Here is an 18,802-nt window from a genome sequence, read left to right on the forward strand (position 1 = left end):
GATAAGAGAAACAATCTATGCATTATTGGAGATCCAAAAGAAGAAGAGAGGGAGAAAGCCAAAAGCAGAAAGCTTATTAAAAGAAATAATGGCAGAGAATTTACAAATCTGAGGAGAGATTTGGATATCCAAGTTCATGAAGCTCATATGTCCCCAAATAAATTTAAAGAGATCTTCTCCAAAGCACATTATAACAAAACTGTCAAAAATCTTAAATGTAATAACAAGTTTGACACTTAAAAGAGAACCCCCTCCAGAATGCTATCGGTGGGTTTCTCAGCAGAAAACTTACAGGTCAGTAGTGACTGGAATAATATATTCAAAGTGATACAAGGAAAAATATGCCAACTAAGAATATTTGGAAAAGCTGTGCTTCAGAATGAAGGTGAAATAAAAACTTTCCCAAACAAATAAAAGCTGAAGGAGTTCATCTCATGTCTTATAAGAGATGCTGAAAGGAATTTTTCAAGCTAAAATGAAAGAATTAGTAACATGAAAATGAGTATAAATAGAAAACATACTGGTAAAGTATATAGTCAAATTCAAAATACTCCAGTGTTGTAACAGGGTAGTGTGTTAATCACTTAACTCTAGCATAAAGGTTATAAGACCTAAGTATTTAAAAATATCAATATCTACAATAATTTGTTAATGAATATACAATATAAAAAAAAGATGTAAATTTTGTGACACGAAAACATAAAATGTGGTTGGAGGAATAAAAGAGCAGTGTTCGTACATGATCTAAGTTAAGTTGTTATCAGCTTAAAACACACTGTTATATCTATAAGATGTTTTATGTAAGCCTCAGGGTAACCACAAAGCAAATACCTATATCAGATACACACAAGATAAAGAGAAAGGAATCAGTCTGCTACTACAGAGAATCATCAAACCACAGAGACAGCAAGAAAAGAAGAAAGGAACTATAAATCAGCCAGAAAATAATTAAGATGGTATAAGAAATCCTTACATATCAATATTACTCTAAATGTAAATGGATTGGTTGAATTCTCCAAACAAAAGGTATAGAATGGCTAAATGGGTAAAACACAAAACCCAACTATATGTTGCCTACAAAGAGAGTCACTTCAGATTTAAGGATAAATATAGGCTCAAAGTGAAAGAATAGATAAAGATATTCCATGGAAATGGAAACCAAAAGAACAAAGATGCATATATTGTATTAGACAAAATATTTCTTAAATTAAAAATTGTAATAACAGGGCGCCTGGGTGGCTCAGTTGGTTAAGCGACTGCCTTCGGCTCAGGTCATGATCCTGGAGTCCCGGGATCGAGTCCCACATCGGGCTCCCTGCTCAGCAGGGAGTCTGCTTCTCCCTCTGACCCTCCTCCCTCTCATGCTCTCTGTCTCTCATTCTCTCTCTCGCAAATAAATAAAAAAATCTTAAAAAAAAAAAAATTGTAATAACAGACAAAGAATATAATGGTAGAGGGGTAAATTCATCAAATAGATATAACAATTATAAATACACATGCACACCATATCAGAGCAGTTAAATATATTAAGCAAATACTAACAAATCTGAAGGGAGAAATAGATAACAATACAACAATAATAGGGGACTTCAGTATTCCACTTTCAACAATGGATAGATCATACAGACAGAATTAATAAAGAAATATTGGACTTGAACTATATTGTAGATCAAAGGAACCTAACAGTTATATATAGGACAATTCTTCCAACAGCAGCAAAATATATATTCCTCTCAAGCACACATGGAACATTCTCCAGAAGTTAGGTCACAAAACAAGTCTCAGCAAATTTTTAAAGACTGATTATGCTAAGTATCTTTTCCAACCAAATGGTAAAACTAGAAATCAATGATGGGCAGACAACTGGAAAACTAACAAATATGAGGAAATTAAACAACACACTACTGAAAAACCAATAGGTCAAAGAAATAAAGGAAATCAAAAATACCTTGAAACAAATGAAAACGGAAGCACAACAGATCAAAACTTATGGGATGTAGCAAAAGCAGTTCTAAGAGAGAAGGTTATAGTGATAAATGTCTATATGAAGAAAAAAGAAAGATCTCAAATAATCTAACTTTGCACCTTGAGAAAATATAAAAAGAAAAATAAACTAAGACCAAAGTTAGTCAAAGGGAAAAGGTAACAAGATCAGAACAAAAATAAATGAACTAAAGAATAGAAAAAAATTTGAAAAGAGCACTGAAACCAAGAGCTATTTTTTTAAGATAACAAAACTGACAAACCTTTAGACAGACTCACCAAGAAATAGAGAGGACTCAAAAAAGTTAGAAATTAAAGAAACATTACAACTGATAGCACAGGAATACAAGGGATCATACTAGACTGCTGTGAACAATTATATGCCAACAAATTTGACAATCTAGAAGAAATGGATAAATACCTACATACAACCTACCAAGTCTAAATCATGAAGGAATAGAAAATATCAATAAATAAGAGATCAAATAATCAAGAATTTCCCAACAACAACAACAACAACAACAAAAACAACCCAGGACCAGATGGCTTCACCAGAGAATTCTACCAAACATTTAAATAAAAATTAACACCAATTATTCTCAAACTCATCCAAAAATTGAATAGGGAACACTCTCAAATTCATATTAAGAGACTTGCCTTACCCTGATGATAAAGCTAGATAAGGATACTTGTTACAAGAAAACTACAGACAAAATCCCAGATGAATATAGATGCAAAAGTTCTCGACAAAATATTACCAAACTGAATTCAACAGCATATTAAAAGAAACATATACTATGATCAAGTGGGATTTATCCCTGGGATGCAAGGATAGTTACTACACGCAAATCAATAAATATGATATACCACATTAATAGAATGAAAGATAACAATCATATGATCATCTCAATAGACGCAGAAAAGCATTTAACAAAATTCAACATCCTTTCATGATAAAAATGCAACAAGTAGATATAGAAGGAACATACGTCAGCATAATTAAGGTTATATACAACAAGCCCATAGCTAATACCATACTCAATGGTGAAAAATCGAAAGCTTTTCCTCTAAGATCAGGAACAAGACAATGGTGCCTATTTTTGTGACTTCTATTCAACATAGTACTAGATATCCTAAGAGAAATTAGGCAAGAAAAAGAAATAAAAGACATCCAAATCATAAAGAGGAAGTAAAGTTGTCTCTGACATAATCTTGCAGATAGAAAATTTTAAAGACTTTACCAAAAAACTGTTAGAACTAATAAACAAATTCAGTAAAGTGTTAGGATACAAAATCAACATACAAGATCAGTTGCATTTCTATATATTTATGATAAACTATCTGTAAAAGGTAAATTTAGAAAAAAATTCATGTACAGTAGCATCAAAAACAATAAAATGCTTAGCAATAAATCAAGTGAAAAGATCTATACACTTTTGAAAACGATGACATGAATGAAAGAAATTGAAGAAGCCACAAATAAATGGAAAGATATTCTTTGTTTATGCATCAGAAGAATTAACGTTGTTAAAAATCCCAAAGTCATCTATGGATTCAATGCAAAAATTCCAATGGCATTTTTCACAGAAATAGAAAAAACAATCCTAAAATTCATATGGAAGCACAAAAGGCCCCATATTGCCACAGCAATTGTGAAAAAGAACAAAGCCAGAGGGAGGCATCACACTTCCTGGTTTTAAACTATATTACCAAGCTATAGTAATCAAAACAGTATTGCTCTGGCATAAAAATAGACACACAGACAAGGGAACACAGCTAATACCCAGAAATAAACCTGCACATGTATGGTCAACTAGTATTTAATGATCCAAGAAGACTCAATGGAAAAAAGACAGTCTCTTTAGTGAATGCTGCTGGGAAAACTGGTTATTCACATGAAAAGAATGAAGCTAGATACCTATCTTACTCACAAAAATTAACTCGATATGGATTAAGCCTTTAATGTAAAACCTGAAACTATAAAACTCCAAGAAAACATAGGGAAAAATCTTCTTGATATTGGTCTTGTCAATGATTTTTTGGAAATGATACTTAAAGCACAAGCAGCAAAATAAAACAATGACAAGTGGGACTACATTAAATGGAAAAGTTGTGTAGCAAAAGAAATGATCAACAAAACAAAAAGGCAGCCTATAGAAGGGGAGAAAGTATTTGTAAACCATGTATCATATATAACGGAGTCATACAATTTTTTAGCAAAAACAAAAAACAAACCCAAAACAAATAATGAGAATAAAAATGTGCAGAGGATTTGAGTAGACATTTTTCCTAAGAAGACATACAGATGGCCAGCAGGTACCTGAAAAGGTGCTGAACATCACTAATTATCAGGGAAATGAAAATCAAAACCATAAGATATCCCTTCATACCTGTTAGAAGGGATTTTATCAAAAAGGCAAATGAGGGGTACCTGGGTGGCTCAGTTGGTTAAGTGTCTGCCTCTGGCACAGGTCAGGATCGCGGGGTCTGAGATGGAACCCCGGGGTTTGGGCTCCCTGCTTAGGAAGGAGCCTGCTTCTCCCTCTCCCTCTGTGCCTCTCTCCCCTGCTCATGCTCTCACAGTCTCTCTCTCTCTCTCTCTCAGATAAATAAAATCTTTAAAAAAAAAGTCAAATGACAAGTGTTGGCTAGGATATGGAGAAAATGGAACACTTGTGCACTGTTGGTGAGAATATAAATGAGAATACCCATTATGAAAACAGTATGGAGGCTCCTTAAAATATTAAAAAGAGAACTACCATATGATCCAGCAATTCCAATTCAGGATATATATCCAAAGGAAATGAAATCAGGATCTTCAAGAGATATCTTCACCCCCATGGTCATTGCAGCATTGTTCACAGTGGTCAAAATATAGTCACAATCTAAATGTCTGTTAATTAATGGATGAATAATGGAAATGTGGTATGTGTATATATATATATATATATATATATATATATATATACATACATAACATACACACACACACATATACACAATGGAATATTATGCAGCCTTAAGAAAGAAGAAAATCTTGCCATTTACAATAGATGAACCTTGAAGGCATTATGCTAAGTGATATAAGTCAGAGAAAGGCAAATAATGTATGAGTCAACTTATATGTAAAATTTTAAAAAGCAAAATTCATGAAACAGAGTGTAGATTTGTCATTGCCAGGAAATAAGGGTTAGGGGAAATGAGGAAGATATTCAGTATTGGGTACAAACTTTTCAGTTGTAAGAGGAATAAATTCTGAGGATCTAATGTAAAACATGGTGACTACAGCTAACAATATATTATATTGAAAATTGCTAATTGAATACATCTTAAATATCCTTATTATAATAACAAAATTGTAAATTTGTGAGGTGTGACAGATGTGTTAATAAATCTTAAAGTGGTAAACATTTCTCAGTATATACTTGTATCCAATCATCACATTGTATATCTTAAATTTACATGATGTTATGTCAGTACGTCTCAATAAAGGCAAAAAAATGAATATCTAAAATCAATAATCTAACTTTCTAATGAATCATGGAACACTACATCAAAAACTAATTATGTAATGTATGGTGATTAACATAACATAATAAAATTAAATTTAAAAAAAAAGAAAGAAAGCTAAACCCAAATGAAACAGAAGGAAGTAAATAATAAATATTGGAGGGAAATAAATGAGAGAATATTAAACATAGAGAAAAATAGAGAAAAGCAACAAAACCAAAAGTTTCTTTTTGAATGATCAAAATTGACAAACCCTTAGTTCCATTGATCAATAATAGAAGATTTGTTACTATATTAGTAATGAAAAAGTTATCATTACCACCAAACTTACAGAAATAACAATTATAAGGGAATATTATGAACAATTGTATGCCAACAAATTAGCTAACAAATGAAGAACTGAGAAAGACACAAAATACCAAAACAGACATTGACAGAAATAGAAAATCTGAACAGACTAAAAACAAGTAAAAACATTGAATTGGTAATCAAAATAACTTTCCACAAAGAAAAACCCAGACTTAGGTAGCTTCCTTGGTGAGTTCTACTAAGTGTTTAAAAAGTTAATACCAATTCTTCAAACTTTTCTGAAAAATAGAAGGGAATAGAATACTTCCTAACACATTCTATGAGTCTAGTTTTATCCCGATACCAAATCAGACAAAGACAACCCAAGAAAAGATAATACAGACCAATATCCCTTAGGGGTATGATTGCAGTAATCCTCAAAAAACTCTAGAGAGAATTCATTACAGAATCTTAGTAAAAGTAGTATACCCCATTACTAAGTGGAATTTATCTCATGAATGCCAGGTTTGTTCAACATATGAAAAATATGCAATGTAATACCAAAGAATAAAGAGAACAAATGCATAGTCATATCAGCAAATATAGAAAAAGGAATCTGACAAAGTCTAGCACCTATTCATAATAAAAAATACTCACCAAACTAGGAATGAAAGTATCACGCTCAACTTGATAAAGGGCATCAATGAAAAGCCCACAAGTAGTATAATACATAGTGGTGAAAGAGCTGAACTTTCTAAGATCAAAACCAAGACAAGATGTCTCAACATTTTTACTCAGCATTCTCCTGGACCTTCTACCCAGGGTAATTAGCAACAAAATAAAAGGCATTCATATTGGAAAGGAAGATGTCAAACTATATTTGCAGATGGCATGATATTATATATAGAAAACTCTAAAGAATATATATGTATCAAAAACTAGAGCTAATGAATGAATTCAGCAAGGTTGGCTACAGGATACAGAAACAATGAACAAATATCAATTCTGTTGCCATATACTAGCTGTTACTGATTGAATTGTATCTCACCCCCTCAAATTCATATGTTGAAATCCTAATCCTAGTATTTCAGAATGTGACTGTATTTGGAGATAGGTTCTTTAAAAAGGTTATTATGTTAAAATGAGGCCTGTAGGGTAGGCCCTAATCCAATTTTTTTTTTTAATTTTACTTTTAAGTAATCTCTACACCTAACAGGGCTCAAACTCTAACCCTGAGATCAAGAGTTGCATGTTCTACCAACTGAGCCAGCCAGGCACCCCTGGCCCTTATCCAGTCTGACTAGTGTCCTCATAAGAAGAGGAAATTTGGACACACAAAGAGACACCAGGGATGTACTTGCATGGAGCAAAGAGCATATGAGGATGTAGAGACGAAGTGGCAAGCTGTAAGCCAAGGAGAGAGCCCTGAGAAGAAACCAAACCTGCTGATACCTTGATCTTGGACTAATCATCTCCAGAACTGTGAGGAAATAAATTTATGTTGTCTGAGCCACCCAGTCTGTAACATTTTGTTTTGGCTGCCTTGGCAAACTAATATACTAGCCATGAACAATCCAGAAACAAAATCAAGAAAACAATGCCATTTATAATAGCATCAAAAATAATAAAACACTTAGGAATAAATATAGCAAATAAGTACAAGTCTAGTACAATGAAATTGCAAAACAATTTTGAAAGAAAGTAAAGAAGACTGAGAGATAAGGGAGACAAGCATCCCAGGTAAATGGGTTGCAAGATTTGATATTGATAGGATGGCAGTAGTCTCCAAATAAATTTACAGATTAAATGTAATCCCTACCAAAATTCCCACTACCACTTTTGCACAGTAACCAAAATAGTTTGGTACTCGCACTAGGCTAGACATATAGATCGACAGGATAGAATTGAGAGGATACAAACTCCATGTATTTATGGCCAATCGCTTTTCAACAATGATGCCAAGTTCATTCAATGAGAAAATAATAATCTTGTCAACAAATGGCTGAGACAGTTTTTTATCCATATTCAAAAGAATAATTTTAGTCCCTTTCCTTACACTGTATACAAATATTTAAACAAAATGGATGAAAGACCTTAATGTAAGAGCTGGAACAAGAGAACTCTTAGAAGAAAACAGAGGTGTAAATCTCTGGGACCCTGGATTAGGCATGGGTGTCCTTTTTTTTTTTTTTTTTTTTTAGGCATGGGTTTCTGATAATACATGCCATCAAAAGCAAAAATAACCAATGGAAATATATAATTAGACTTCATAAAAAATGTGCATCAAAGGGTATTATCAAGAAAGTGAAACAGCAATTCACAGAATGGGGGAAAATGTTTGCAATTCAGGTATCTGATAAGACCTAGTATCCAGAATGTAGAAAGAACTTCTAAAACTCAACAATGAAAACAAACAACCCATTTAAAAGGGGGGGCAATGGTTTGGATATACAGCTCTCCAAAGAAGAAATACAAATGCCCAGTAAGCACATGAAAAGAGGCTCAATATTAATATTTACTAGGGAAATGTAAATTAAAATGACAATGAGATACCACTTCATGCCAACTGGGATGGCTATAAAATAGAAAATAACAAGTGTGTGTGAGAATGAGGAGAAATCGGGGCCCTCATACATTGCTGAGAATGTAAAAAGGTGCAGCCACTGTGGAAATCAGTTTGTCAGTGTTACATAGGGTCACCATTATCACCATATGTCCCTACAAATTGTAATAGTAGCACATAGATGTTCATAGCATTATTCATAATAGCCCAAAAGTGGGAACAACTCAAATGTTCATCAACTGATGGATATAAAAACATAGTAGATCCCTTCAATGGAATATTATTTGGCAGTAAAATAGCTACAACGTGGGTGAACCTTGAAATCATGCTAAGTGAAAGAAGTGAGACACCAGAGGCCACATATTGTAGATTCCATTTATGTGAAATGTCCAGAATAGGAAAATCCATAGAGACAGCATAGATTAGTGGTTGCCAGGGATTGGGGGGAAGGGGGAATAGGGAATGACTGCTAGTGGGCATGGTGTTTCTTTTCAGGTGATGAAAATGTTCTGGAATTAGATGATTGCTTTGATTTCACCATGTTGTGAATATACTAAAAACCACTGTATTAGACACTTTAAAAGGGTTAATCTTAAATTATGTGAATTGTATATCAATAAAATTCATATAGTAAAGATGAAAATAAAAAAACGATTAATAGGACAGGAAGACAAGATGAATGCAAGGTGAATAAAGGAAATGCAGAACAAAGCATCAGGACTGAAGATCAGCAGTGGTGGCAATGTGTGGTGATCTGTGCTAGGAGCAATCGCCTCCACCAAGGGCTCTGCAGAAGCATGACTGCTGCTGGGGCTGACACTTGGGATACATATTTTCTGTACTTCAGACACTTATCAGTTCAGAAAAATCTGGATAGTATATAAGGCTAGCAACGATGTCCACAACAATCAACATTTTCAGAGTCTTTCCATGTGCTCCATTATTGGCATTGTGCAAAATATTCTTTAACATGTTTATTTCATTTATTCACCAAGTGCTTGCTGAGCACTTGCCCATTTTCCTTTTTTTGAAAAATGCAGGATTTTAACTTCTCTTTGAGTACAATTGAGGAATAAATAAGGTCTATGTTTCTACTACACATTATTGCTACTTAAGAAGAAATGTAAGATAATGCTCCTACTCTTTTTCATCATTATTTTTAATAATCCATTTTAATAGTTTCTTTTCTACTACTTCAAGTTGCACATTTTTGTACTTTACTATTTACTGATTAAGAAAACTTTAGCTTATTAAGATTTAGAAGGAAAACAGTGTAAACATGAGTGAAATTTTAACGCAATGTATTATTTCATTATGAATGAGCAAAATATAATTAAAATATAATTATGTTGTTAATTTCATCTAAACAGTAAGTGTAGTATTGATATGAGGAGAAAGGGCATTAAGTATTCTTCCTGTTAACTCTTTCTGTAAAAAGTGATGTTAGCTGTTAGGTGATTTTTTTTAAATACTTGATTCAAAAACACTCTATTCATAAAATTTTTACATAGAACTATAAAAAAGAAAAAAAGGTGAAATATCCATCAACAGTATAATGAAATCCTGGTTGATTCTGAGAGCAGAAGTCAGCTAAGATGAACAAATGAGTCTTGTAATTTTGTATCAGAGATCAAAAAATTAGCCCTATCAAATGAGGAGGGACAGGAAATGCCAGAGATCTAGAGGAAAAGGTCATAATATTAGCTAAGGACCAAGTAAAAGCAATCCACTAATAGCAATTTCTTTTTATTTGACCAAATTGTGGAAAATTTTAACAAATCTTATTAAAATGGACAAGAACGATTTCCTGAAATAATAATAAAAAATAGAGTATAATAAATGCTAAGTACTCCACAACCTGTATTACTTGTTTTTTCCAAGTAAGCATGATGTTATCTTGAGTATCCTGTTAGCCAAGTTTCAATTTAGGATAGGTCCTTGGAAACACAGCAACGTTAAGAGTTCAAGGTGGGATGAAATAGGTGATTGTAATTGCCTTTATACAGATAGTACTGCACTTGGAACATGTAGAAATCTTCCTGAAGGTTGGTTGTAAATAAGGGGTTGCAAACAGATTGGAAATCTATAGACGTTAGCTTGGGTCAGCTTAAAGTTCTATGTTGTTGACAATGATTCTGATATATGATCTTAAGATCTTAGAGGAGAGTGTTCTGTGAATTCCAGATCTTATTCATGGACAAAGAACTCAAGTATTAGTCCTTTGAGATTCCTGATTGATTTATTCCTTGAGAGGTTAGATAAAATTAAGCTAGTGGGTAAAAACACAGCAATTCAGTTCTTGTATCTAGAGTAAATAGAAATGAGCCTCATTCATTATAACTCTTCTTTCAAGTCAGATGGAAGATGAAGCTTTCTTCACAGAGACACCTTAATTTGTCTCCATGAAGTTGAAATAGACAATAATACTGTGGTGCAGAGTGTACCACAAACTGAAATCATGTAGATCACAAAATATACTGCTTTTATTTAGCCAGGATTATATGAGTAATGAGCTCCTTCCATTTCACTCTGATCATACTGTCCTACATACACTTTATTTGTTGCTTGTTATAATGTAAAGGTAATATATATATTTATATATATAAGTGATTATCAATGGATATCTAAGGCAAAACATCAAATCCTGCATTTCTGATGTTCTCTTTTAGTTCTGGGCATTAAAATATCACGCATCATTGATTTTTGCTTACCTATGTCTTCTCCCATACCTAAGAATTTTTATGTGGGTGACTCTTTTTTTTTTCTTTTTTTGACACAGGGAGAGAGAGAGAGAGAGCAGGGGGAGCAGGAGAGGGAGAAGCAGGCTCCCCGATGAGTAGGGAGCCCAACACGGGGCTCGATCCCAGGACCCTGGGATTATGACCTGAGCCGAAGGTAGACGCTTAACCGACTGAGCCACCCAGGTGCCCCAGTATGTGGGTGACTCTTCAGAATAAGATCATATGAGTAAAATGAAACAATTAAACAAGCACCAGTGATAGACAAAACACATAAAAAACCTTTCCAGAATCACTCTGAATTACCACTTGGCTTCCTTTCAGTGTTTGACATCAAATTTGCCATTTATAGCTTCAATCAGGAGGGCAAAGCATTGCTGACAGCAAACAAGAAAAATACTGCTAATTTGCATATAATAATAATAAAGGAAAAACACAAAGAAAATGATACTAGGGAGAGATGGAATTTGGTTCTCTTCAAAAAAAAAAAAAAAAAGAGGAAACACCTTTTTTTTTTTTTAAACTGTGAAAGTAGAGGGAAATATCCCAGACTAAAAGAAGTCATGCTTTCTTGAGATGGCGCCTGTGGGGTTTCTTATAATTTTGCATATAATGGGGATTGGAGTTGTACAGAACATTTTAGGAAGCTTTCTACATGGATTCATGAAGTGGTGACCTCACTAGGGATGTAGACAAAAAATTCAACATTGATTAAACAATAACCAAATTTTGATTAGAAAATTGTTTTCCAACTTAATGTTAAACAGATAAGTATCTCAGGTACTCAGGTTTAGTTGTAATGTTACACAGAACTTAAAAACTCTCAGTTGAGCAGAAATAAAAGAACCAGATTTTCTAAGTATGGTGAGGAGGAAATCAACCAGTTGTGAGAAAGCTCAGGAGAGAGCAAAGGCCTTTAGAATAATGAAGTGTATATAGGTAACATGTTTATATACCTATGTGTGTATACATATATATTTCTGATATAAATAGCAAATTGAGTATTAGATTATGGAACACATGTTGCACTTCCTGTTTCCCTTCTCACCAGCTAAGTAATGTGAGAGAGCCATTCTTTCTGCATTACAAATTAGCAGAGTAGTTTGAATTATCTGGATCCACTTCCAGTGGGTTTTGTGACAAAATTAAGGTCTGCCAACCTTAAAAATAAAATTGCCAGTTATTTAACCAGCAAGAAAAGTTTATTTGGGAATAGGAGGGCAATTGCAATTTGGGACCTGCAAGCTATGATAAACCATAGGCAAGTCTGAAGAACAAAGGACGGGCTTGCCTTTATAGAGGGTAGGAGGGATTTGGTTGTTTTGAGAGAAGGTTTATTGGAGAAAAGCGAAGAGTTCAGGGTTGCAGCTTCTCATTGGCTGAGTTGTGGCTGTTTCTCTTCTAGGTTATTGTTGAGCAAGGAGAAAATCTTTCTTCTTCCTCCTAGGGTAGGTAAAGTAAGCTTCTTTCCCGCTGGGGTATGTAAAGGAAGCTGCAAAGTGTGGTATGTGATGAGTGAGAAGCCTCCCTTCATTGCCGCTGACTCCATTTTGAATTAGGTTGCTTCTGTTCACAGGTGCTCATTAATAGCATCCAGAAACTCTTCAGAGCATGGAATAAAGTGGGCAAGAATAGACTAATAGGACCTTTTGAATTTAAGAACAGTGAAGCAAACTCTTCATTGATTGAGGACCCTCCTCTCCCTCTCCTGTCTCTCTTAAGAAACATAAACACTTGTACTTTGCACAGGCACTGTTTTCAATTAAGTATCCAGTAATAACTCTCTGAATTCAATACAACCTTATAAGGGCATTACTACAGTTCTCCCCATTTGAAGGATGAGGAACTGAGGCACTATGAAACTACTTGTTCAAAGTGATACAGCTATTTAGTGGGGGGAGGTGGAATTCCAGCCCAGGCAGTATGGTTCTAGAATCTATATTTTTGATCAATATGCTTTGCTACCTTTCTTTGTATTTGTCCCTTTAAAATGAGGTTAACTAAGCAAAATAAGATGTAAACTAGTGCGAGGGCCGGGAAGAGTTAACTCGGAAACACATCCCGGAGCTGAAAAAACAAAAACAAACTAGCAAGCGAATGCCTGTTAAAGCCCCCGTAGGAAATTCAATGGGCCTCCTGTTTCTTTAAACTCTCGCTTTCCCTCGGGCGGACACTTTACAAAGCAGCCGCGGCGGCGGGACTACGCTCCCGCGCGCTACCTTCCTCCTCCCGTCGTGAGGGTCTGGGGGTTTCTCGGGGTCAGTAGCTGAACACGCTCGGGTTTGCTTTCTTCACACTCCAACCATTGCTACACACGCCCTCCCGGGAATGGCGAACTGCAATTAACCCTTTAGCGCTCAGGAAGACCCCGCCAGCGGCTGGCATCTTTACGGTGCGGGGGCTGCGATTCCCCCCGCAGCTGTGCGCGAAGGCGGCCTGGGGGCCAGGTGGGCGAATGCGCCGCTGGCGGGGCTGCAAAGGCCAAGAGCTGGGTGCAGGATGGCGCCCCGGCGGCGTGGAGGTGCAGCCCGGTGCTCCCCTCCTAGCTCGCCTTCCTCGCCGCCTCTCCCGGCTCTCCGGGCAGCCGGCTGCTGGGGGCGCGCCGGGCTGGAGTTGCCCTCTCACTCCCCCTTGCTTGGCTCCTCCGGCTTAATCTCTCGGCGACTCCTCTGCCAGCCCTGAGGAAAGTGCAGCCATTGGACAGGTCGGTGCTAGCTGCCGGTTTCGGGGAGGAAGGTGGGAGAAGCCTGAAGGAGCGAGGGGGAGGGAGGGGGGAGGAGGGAGGAGGGTACAGCGGCAGATCTGGCAAATTGCGAACTGCCTTCCCTCCCCAAAGTGTGGAGCAGAAGCGCGGGGGAGCTCGGCGGCGGCGGCGCCTCCTCCGCCACCAAACTCCCGGGGCTCAGTGGGGCTTGTGGCCACCTCCTCCTAACCCAGGAGGAACCCTTTCCCGATAGGTTTTGGCCTGACTCCCCCCGCTCCCCCCCATTTCTTTTTCTTCCTCTTCCTTCCCCCCTTTCTTTTTCTTTTTTTTTTTTTTAAACACACATTTTTTTTTTTTTTTTTCCTGGCTTTGGACCTCAGATTGCTGCAGCCCTAGCCTTCCCTGGGCTCAGCTCTTTAGGGCTGCCCATCCCTCCAGCTGCGAGAAAGGACGCGCGCCCTGCGTAGGGCGAAGAAAAGAAGAAAAACTTGTCGGAGGGGTTTCGCCAGCCCACATTAACCCCGTTCCCGCAAACCCAAACCTCCCGCGGGGGCCATCCCAACACTGGGGAAAGTTCCTTCTGAGCCGACAGCCCTCTTGGATTTGGAGAAGGCAGCCGCGCTGGCTGTGGAATTAGATCTATTTTGAACCCAGTGGAGCGTATCGCGGGGGCTCGGAAGTCACTGTCTGCGGGCACCCGGGTGGCGCTGCCTGTGCGGAACCGAGAGTTTGCGAGACCCGGCTGCAAGTGGCCTTTCCTTCCCGCAGTTGTTGTCCTGTGTCGGGGGTGAGGGCTGCGAGTGTTGTGGCAAGTTGCGAAGAGAGACCCGGAGGTCCAGAGAGAACTGCACTCCCCCTCGCTCTCCCTTCTTCCTCTTCCCAGCTCCTGAGTGTGAAATCCCATCGAAATTTACAAAGGCCTCCAGGTTCAGCCAAGACCGGTCCGCAGAGCTTTGCCCCATCGTCCCCATCGTCCCCATTCCCACCCGGAGCACAAGGCGCCTGGGAAGGACTGGCGGGGAGGGGGAGGGAGGTCGCGCCGGCGGCATGGCGAGGTTCCCGAGGGCCGACCTGGCCGCTGCAGGAGTTGTGTTACTTTGCCACTTTTTAATGGACCGGTTTCAGTTCACTGAAGGGGAGCCTGGAAACCAAATCAATGGTAAGATGCACTTTCGCTTGTTGATTTTGTGCGCAACTGAAGACCTCGCTAACGCCCCCCTACCCCCCATTCTCAGCCCACCCCCACTTTATCTGTGTGCCCTTGGGAAAGTTATTGCAATTGCTTTTCGGGTAAACTTGGGCTTTCTGAATGGGGAGAAGAGGGTTGGTTAGAGAAGGGGACTGGGGGTTTTCTTGAGGCTTTCGGTCTTCCTTCACCTGAGCGACAGGGGGTGGTACCGTCTCCCCAAGTTGCCCAGAGAGGGCTCTGGTGTGTAAGAGCAAACCTTCTGTAGATATCTCTCCCAGGAACTGGCATCCCTGGGCAGTCTCCCCTCCAGCTCCTCCTGCTTCCCTGCTGCCGCGACAACTAAACGAGTGCGTGATGGGGGCTGTGGGTGGGGGACGTGCTGGCAGCCGGGTATGGCAGGGTTCCCCCCTAGCTGGAGAAAAATTTACTGTGGCCGCACCTTCCTTCCTTAGGTGAACCCCACCTCAGCTCCCTTTCGCTGTCTGGGGCTGAACGGGCTCTGGAAGTGGGGCGGGGTAGGTGCGGCGGTGCGCAGAGGAAGGGTGGAGGTGGCAGAAGTGGGGTGGGCGCTCCTCTGGAGACCAATCCCTGCCCCCATTGTCCTCCGCCGGCCGGCTTCGCAGACAGGCCTGAATGTGTCCGGGGTTCGTCCGAGTGCCCTGGCATTGCCCACACGCGGAGACCTGGTCTTTGCTCCTTCCCAGTGGCAGTGTCTCCTGCTCCGGCGGATGCCAGCCAGGTGCGCGTCCGGTCGGGAGCCGCGCCCTCGGGGCCAGCGGGAAGCCCGCGGAGCAGCCCTCCAACCGCGGTCGTCTGGCTCTCTTAGGCTAGGAGCAGCAGAGCCGAGGTCCAGGTGCCTCTCGCGACACTGCCCACTGAGAACTAGGTTCCTGCTCACCGTTTTTGCCCCTCAGGAAGAAAGTGAAGAAACAGGCAGAGAGAGAGCCCTTGGCAGAAATTTGTGAACTCAGGTTAGACTTCCAGAGGAGGTGAAATGAACAAAAACATTTGGAGGAAAAAAAAAAAAAAAAAAAGAACAAAAACTTTCTGGTTAGGATAATCAAGGTTTTGTTTTGTTTTAATTCTGAAGGTGGGGTTTGTGGTGGTGGTAAGTGCTTCTTCAGAAAGTACATGTGTCCACAAATGTCAAACATGAAAGTGGCAGACTGGAAGCCTACCGAGGTCACTTGGAGAAAGTCCTTGAATGAAATTTACCAATCGGAGACCTAGAAATTGACCAAAACACTGTCTCTACCCCTCGTGTAAATTCTTATAGAGAAAGCACAGATTCTGACTCTGCGCTCCAATTTATGATTGGAGGGGTGTGTGGGTTGGGAGGAGGGGGCAACATGATGACAACACTTTTAAAACTGTGAAACACTTTTAAAACTCCATTGTTCTTGATGTTGATTTGTCTTGGTCATGTACAATTTTGTTCTGCATAAATGGACGTAGGTTGTTCTTTACTAGGTATCATATCAGTAGATTATCCTTTCTTATTTCTCTGATACATTTCATTGGCTTAAAAAAATAAGACTTTTACCTTATGGTATTGATATGGTATCGCGACATTCATGGAATAAGTAGATGCTTAAAGAAAACAATTTATTTCATCCCAAAGGAGATTAGAGAGATGTGTGTGCCAAAATGCATCCCAAGTTGTCTATTTGAAAACTTCTTTGGCAGTGGAAATAAGTAATGCATTTACAGTAAAATAAATAAATAAATAAAATAAAGGTCAGCAAATATTTTTTCTGAGCTTCTTTCATAATGATATGTTACTGAGAGAAGAGTATGTATACATTTTCTATTCTAAGTTCTCAAATTGAGGATGAAGTGAACATTCCATTCTAAAATCGACCAGATAATTAAAAGCTTTGTGGTTTAGAAAATACCTAAATTGTTCAACATAAATGTACAGGTGTTACAAACTAATTATAAACTAGTATCTGTGGTGGAAAATTACTCTAGAAACCCATATATTTGTAGGATTGAGTAAAAAATGAATGGTTTTTAAATTTCTTGGTAAATGTTTTGGAGATTTATTGCAAACTGAAGTCGCTTCTTTACTGGATATCAGTCTACATATAGTTGCTGAATAATCTTGAAGTTAAATGGTTAGCCTATTGAATATATAAAATATAGCAAAGAAATAGAAGAAAAAATAGCTTCCTTTGTAAATAGTCTAGGTAAAAGTTCAACATGGGGAAATTTTTAAAAAGTCCAACTGTCTTGAAATTTGCCATGTAGCAATCAGGATTTTTATCACAGACATTTTGGCACAGGGGGAAAAAACCTGATTTCATAACAGGGACATTTAATTATGCATTACTTTAGAAATGCTGCAGTTGATTTTATTGCCACCAGAGGGCAGAGAAACCGCTATTTTCTCCTGTTCTTCCCATTCTTTCCCAAATGTCTCAGATTAATGATCTTCAATACTTTGTTTTTCCTATAGGCAATATTTTTTGATATTTCAACTTACCATTTATAAATGAATGGCAGTTTGTAAAAATGAGTGTTTATTTCCCATGTTCGTTGAAATTATCCATTCATTCAAAGTTTATATAGCACCTCCTACATGTAAAGATCTATACTTTAAATTCATTCTTGTGGTGTACTTGTATAGTAGAAAAAAACAAATAACTGTTATTGTATCATTTTTGGAGATTTTTAACAAATTGTGGAATTCTCAAAAAAGTAGCTTTAAAATATTTCTCATGATTAAAAGTTCATTATCATATAATGAATTTATTTTTAAGATTGAATGTAATCTACATATACCTCAGAAGTATTTGCCATACTAAATAGTTTTTCTCAACACCAATATTTAGAGAAAAATAAGCTTAGCATAATTCTAGATTCTATAAATCTGAATTCATCTCTGTACTGTTATACATTCATTTCTATATCCTAAATTGATTGAAAAACAGTCTAATAACAGTGTCAAAGGAGAAAGATGTATTAATGTCTCAAAGAATTCTAAAATTTAAATGAGGACAAAAGTCCTAAAATTACATAGTTATTTTGGCCTGGTTATTATTCTTCAATGTGACTTAATGCGACAAGGAAGTTCAGTACTGCTATATAGAGAGCAAAAATAGTTTAGTACTCCATGGAATTTCCACTATTTAAACTTTCTAATATTGCTATGTACTAGAGAGAAATAGTTCATTTCAATGATCACTAGGTCATTTACATTTATTTTAGTTGTTTCTCTATTGGGACATTTTTCTATTATTTTCTGCTTTCATTGGAGTTAAAAAGACTTAGTTCGAAATATTACTAACTTGTGGAGTTTGTTATGAGAGTATCTCTGTTGAGACATACCGTCATTAGTATGAATTTTCTGTTTGCATATATACCTAGAACAGAAAATTATAGCAGAAGTGACTATTTTCTAAATAAAGTACATGTGGGTCAGATTAATGAACAAAGGGCAGGTTGATTTTTCATCAATCAATGAATCATGATTGCATGCAAAAAATTTTAAAACACAAAATGTGAGAGTCTTTTTCCTCTAAAGAATAGATCCAAGTTGAAGCCTAAGGTTGGGTAAGATTTTTAGTTCATAGCTATCTGCATAGAGACCTAAAATTATTATAAATAGGACAGTGTGTGCACTTGTTAAGTTTGATCTTCAGAAACAAGTTTTTATCAAGTAGAATGTACTTGAGTAAAACTTAGTAAGAGAAGATACTAATTTGCTCCAAACAGGTTTCTTCTCTGCAAGATACTTTCCTGCAAAGAGAGACAACATGGATTCTTTTCAATTAGTTTGGTCTCCATTTTTTGTTTCCTAAAAGATATATTCTATTGTAGAAGCA

The 18,802-nt window shown here is 37.5% G+C and overlaps 1 protein-coding gene across 1 annotated transcript in view; it reads left to right on the forward strand.

The window, feature by feature from the left end:
• The first annotated feature begins 13,910 nt into the window (after window positions 1–13,910).
• PLXDC2 (plexin domain containing 2) overlaps window positions 13,911–18,802 on the forward strand; it is a 469,270-nt gene continuing 464,378 nt past the window's right edge. Inside the window, exon 1 of the mRNA XM_032425793.1 lies at window positions 13,911–14,945. Coding sequence (XP_032281684.1) covers window positions 14,834–14,945 — 112 coding nt within the window. The 5' untranslated portion in view covers window positions 13,911–14,833. The remainder of the gene's footprint in view (window positions 14,946–18,802) is intronic.

The sequence above is a fragment of the Phoca vitulina genome, unplaced genomic scaffold, assembly GCF_004348235.1.
Source record: "Phoca vitulina isolate PV1807 unplaced genomic scaffold, GSC_HSeal_1.0 scaffold33, whole genome shotgun sequence".
Lineage (NCBI taxonomy): Eukaryota > Metazoa > Chordata > Mammalia > Carnivora > Phocidae > Phoca > Phoca vitulina.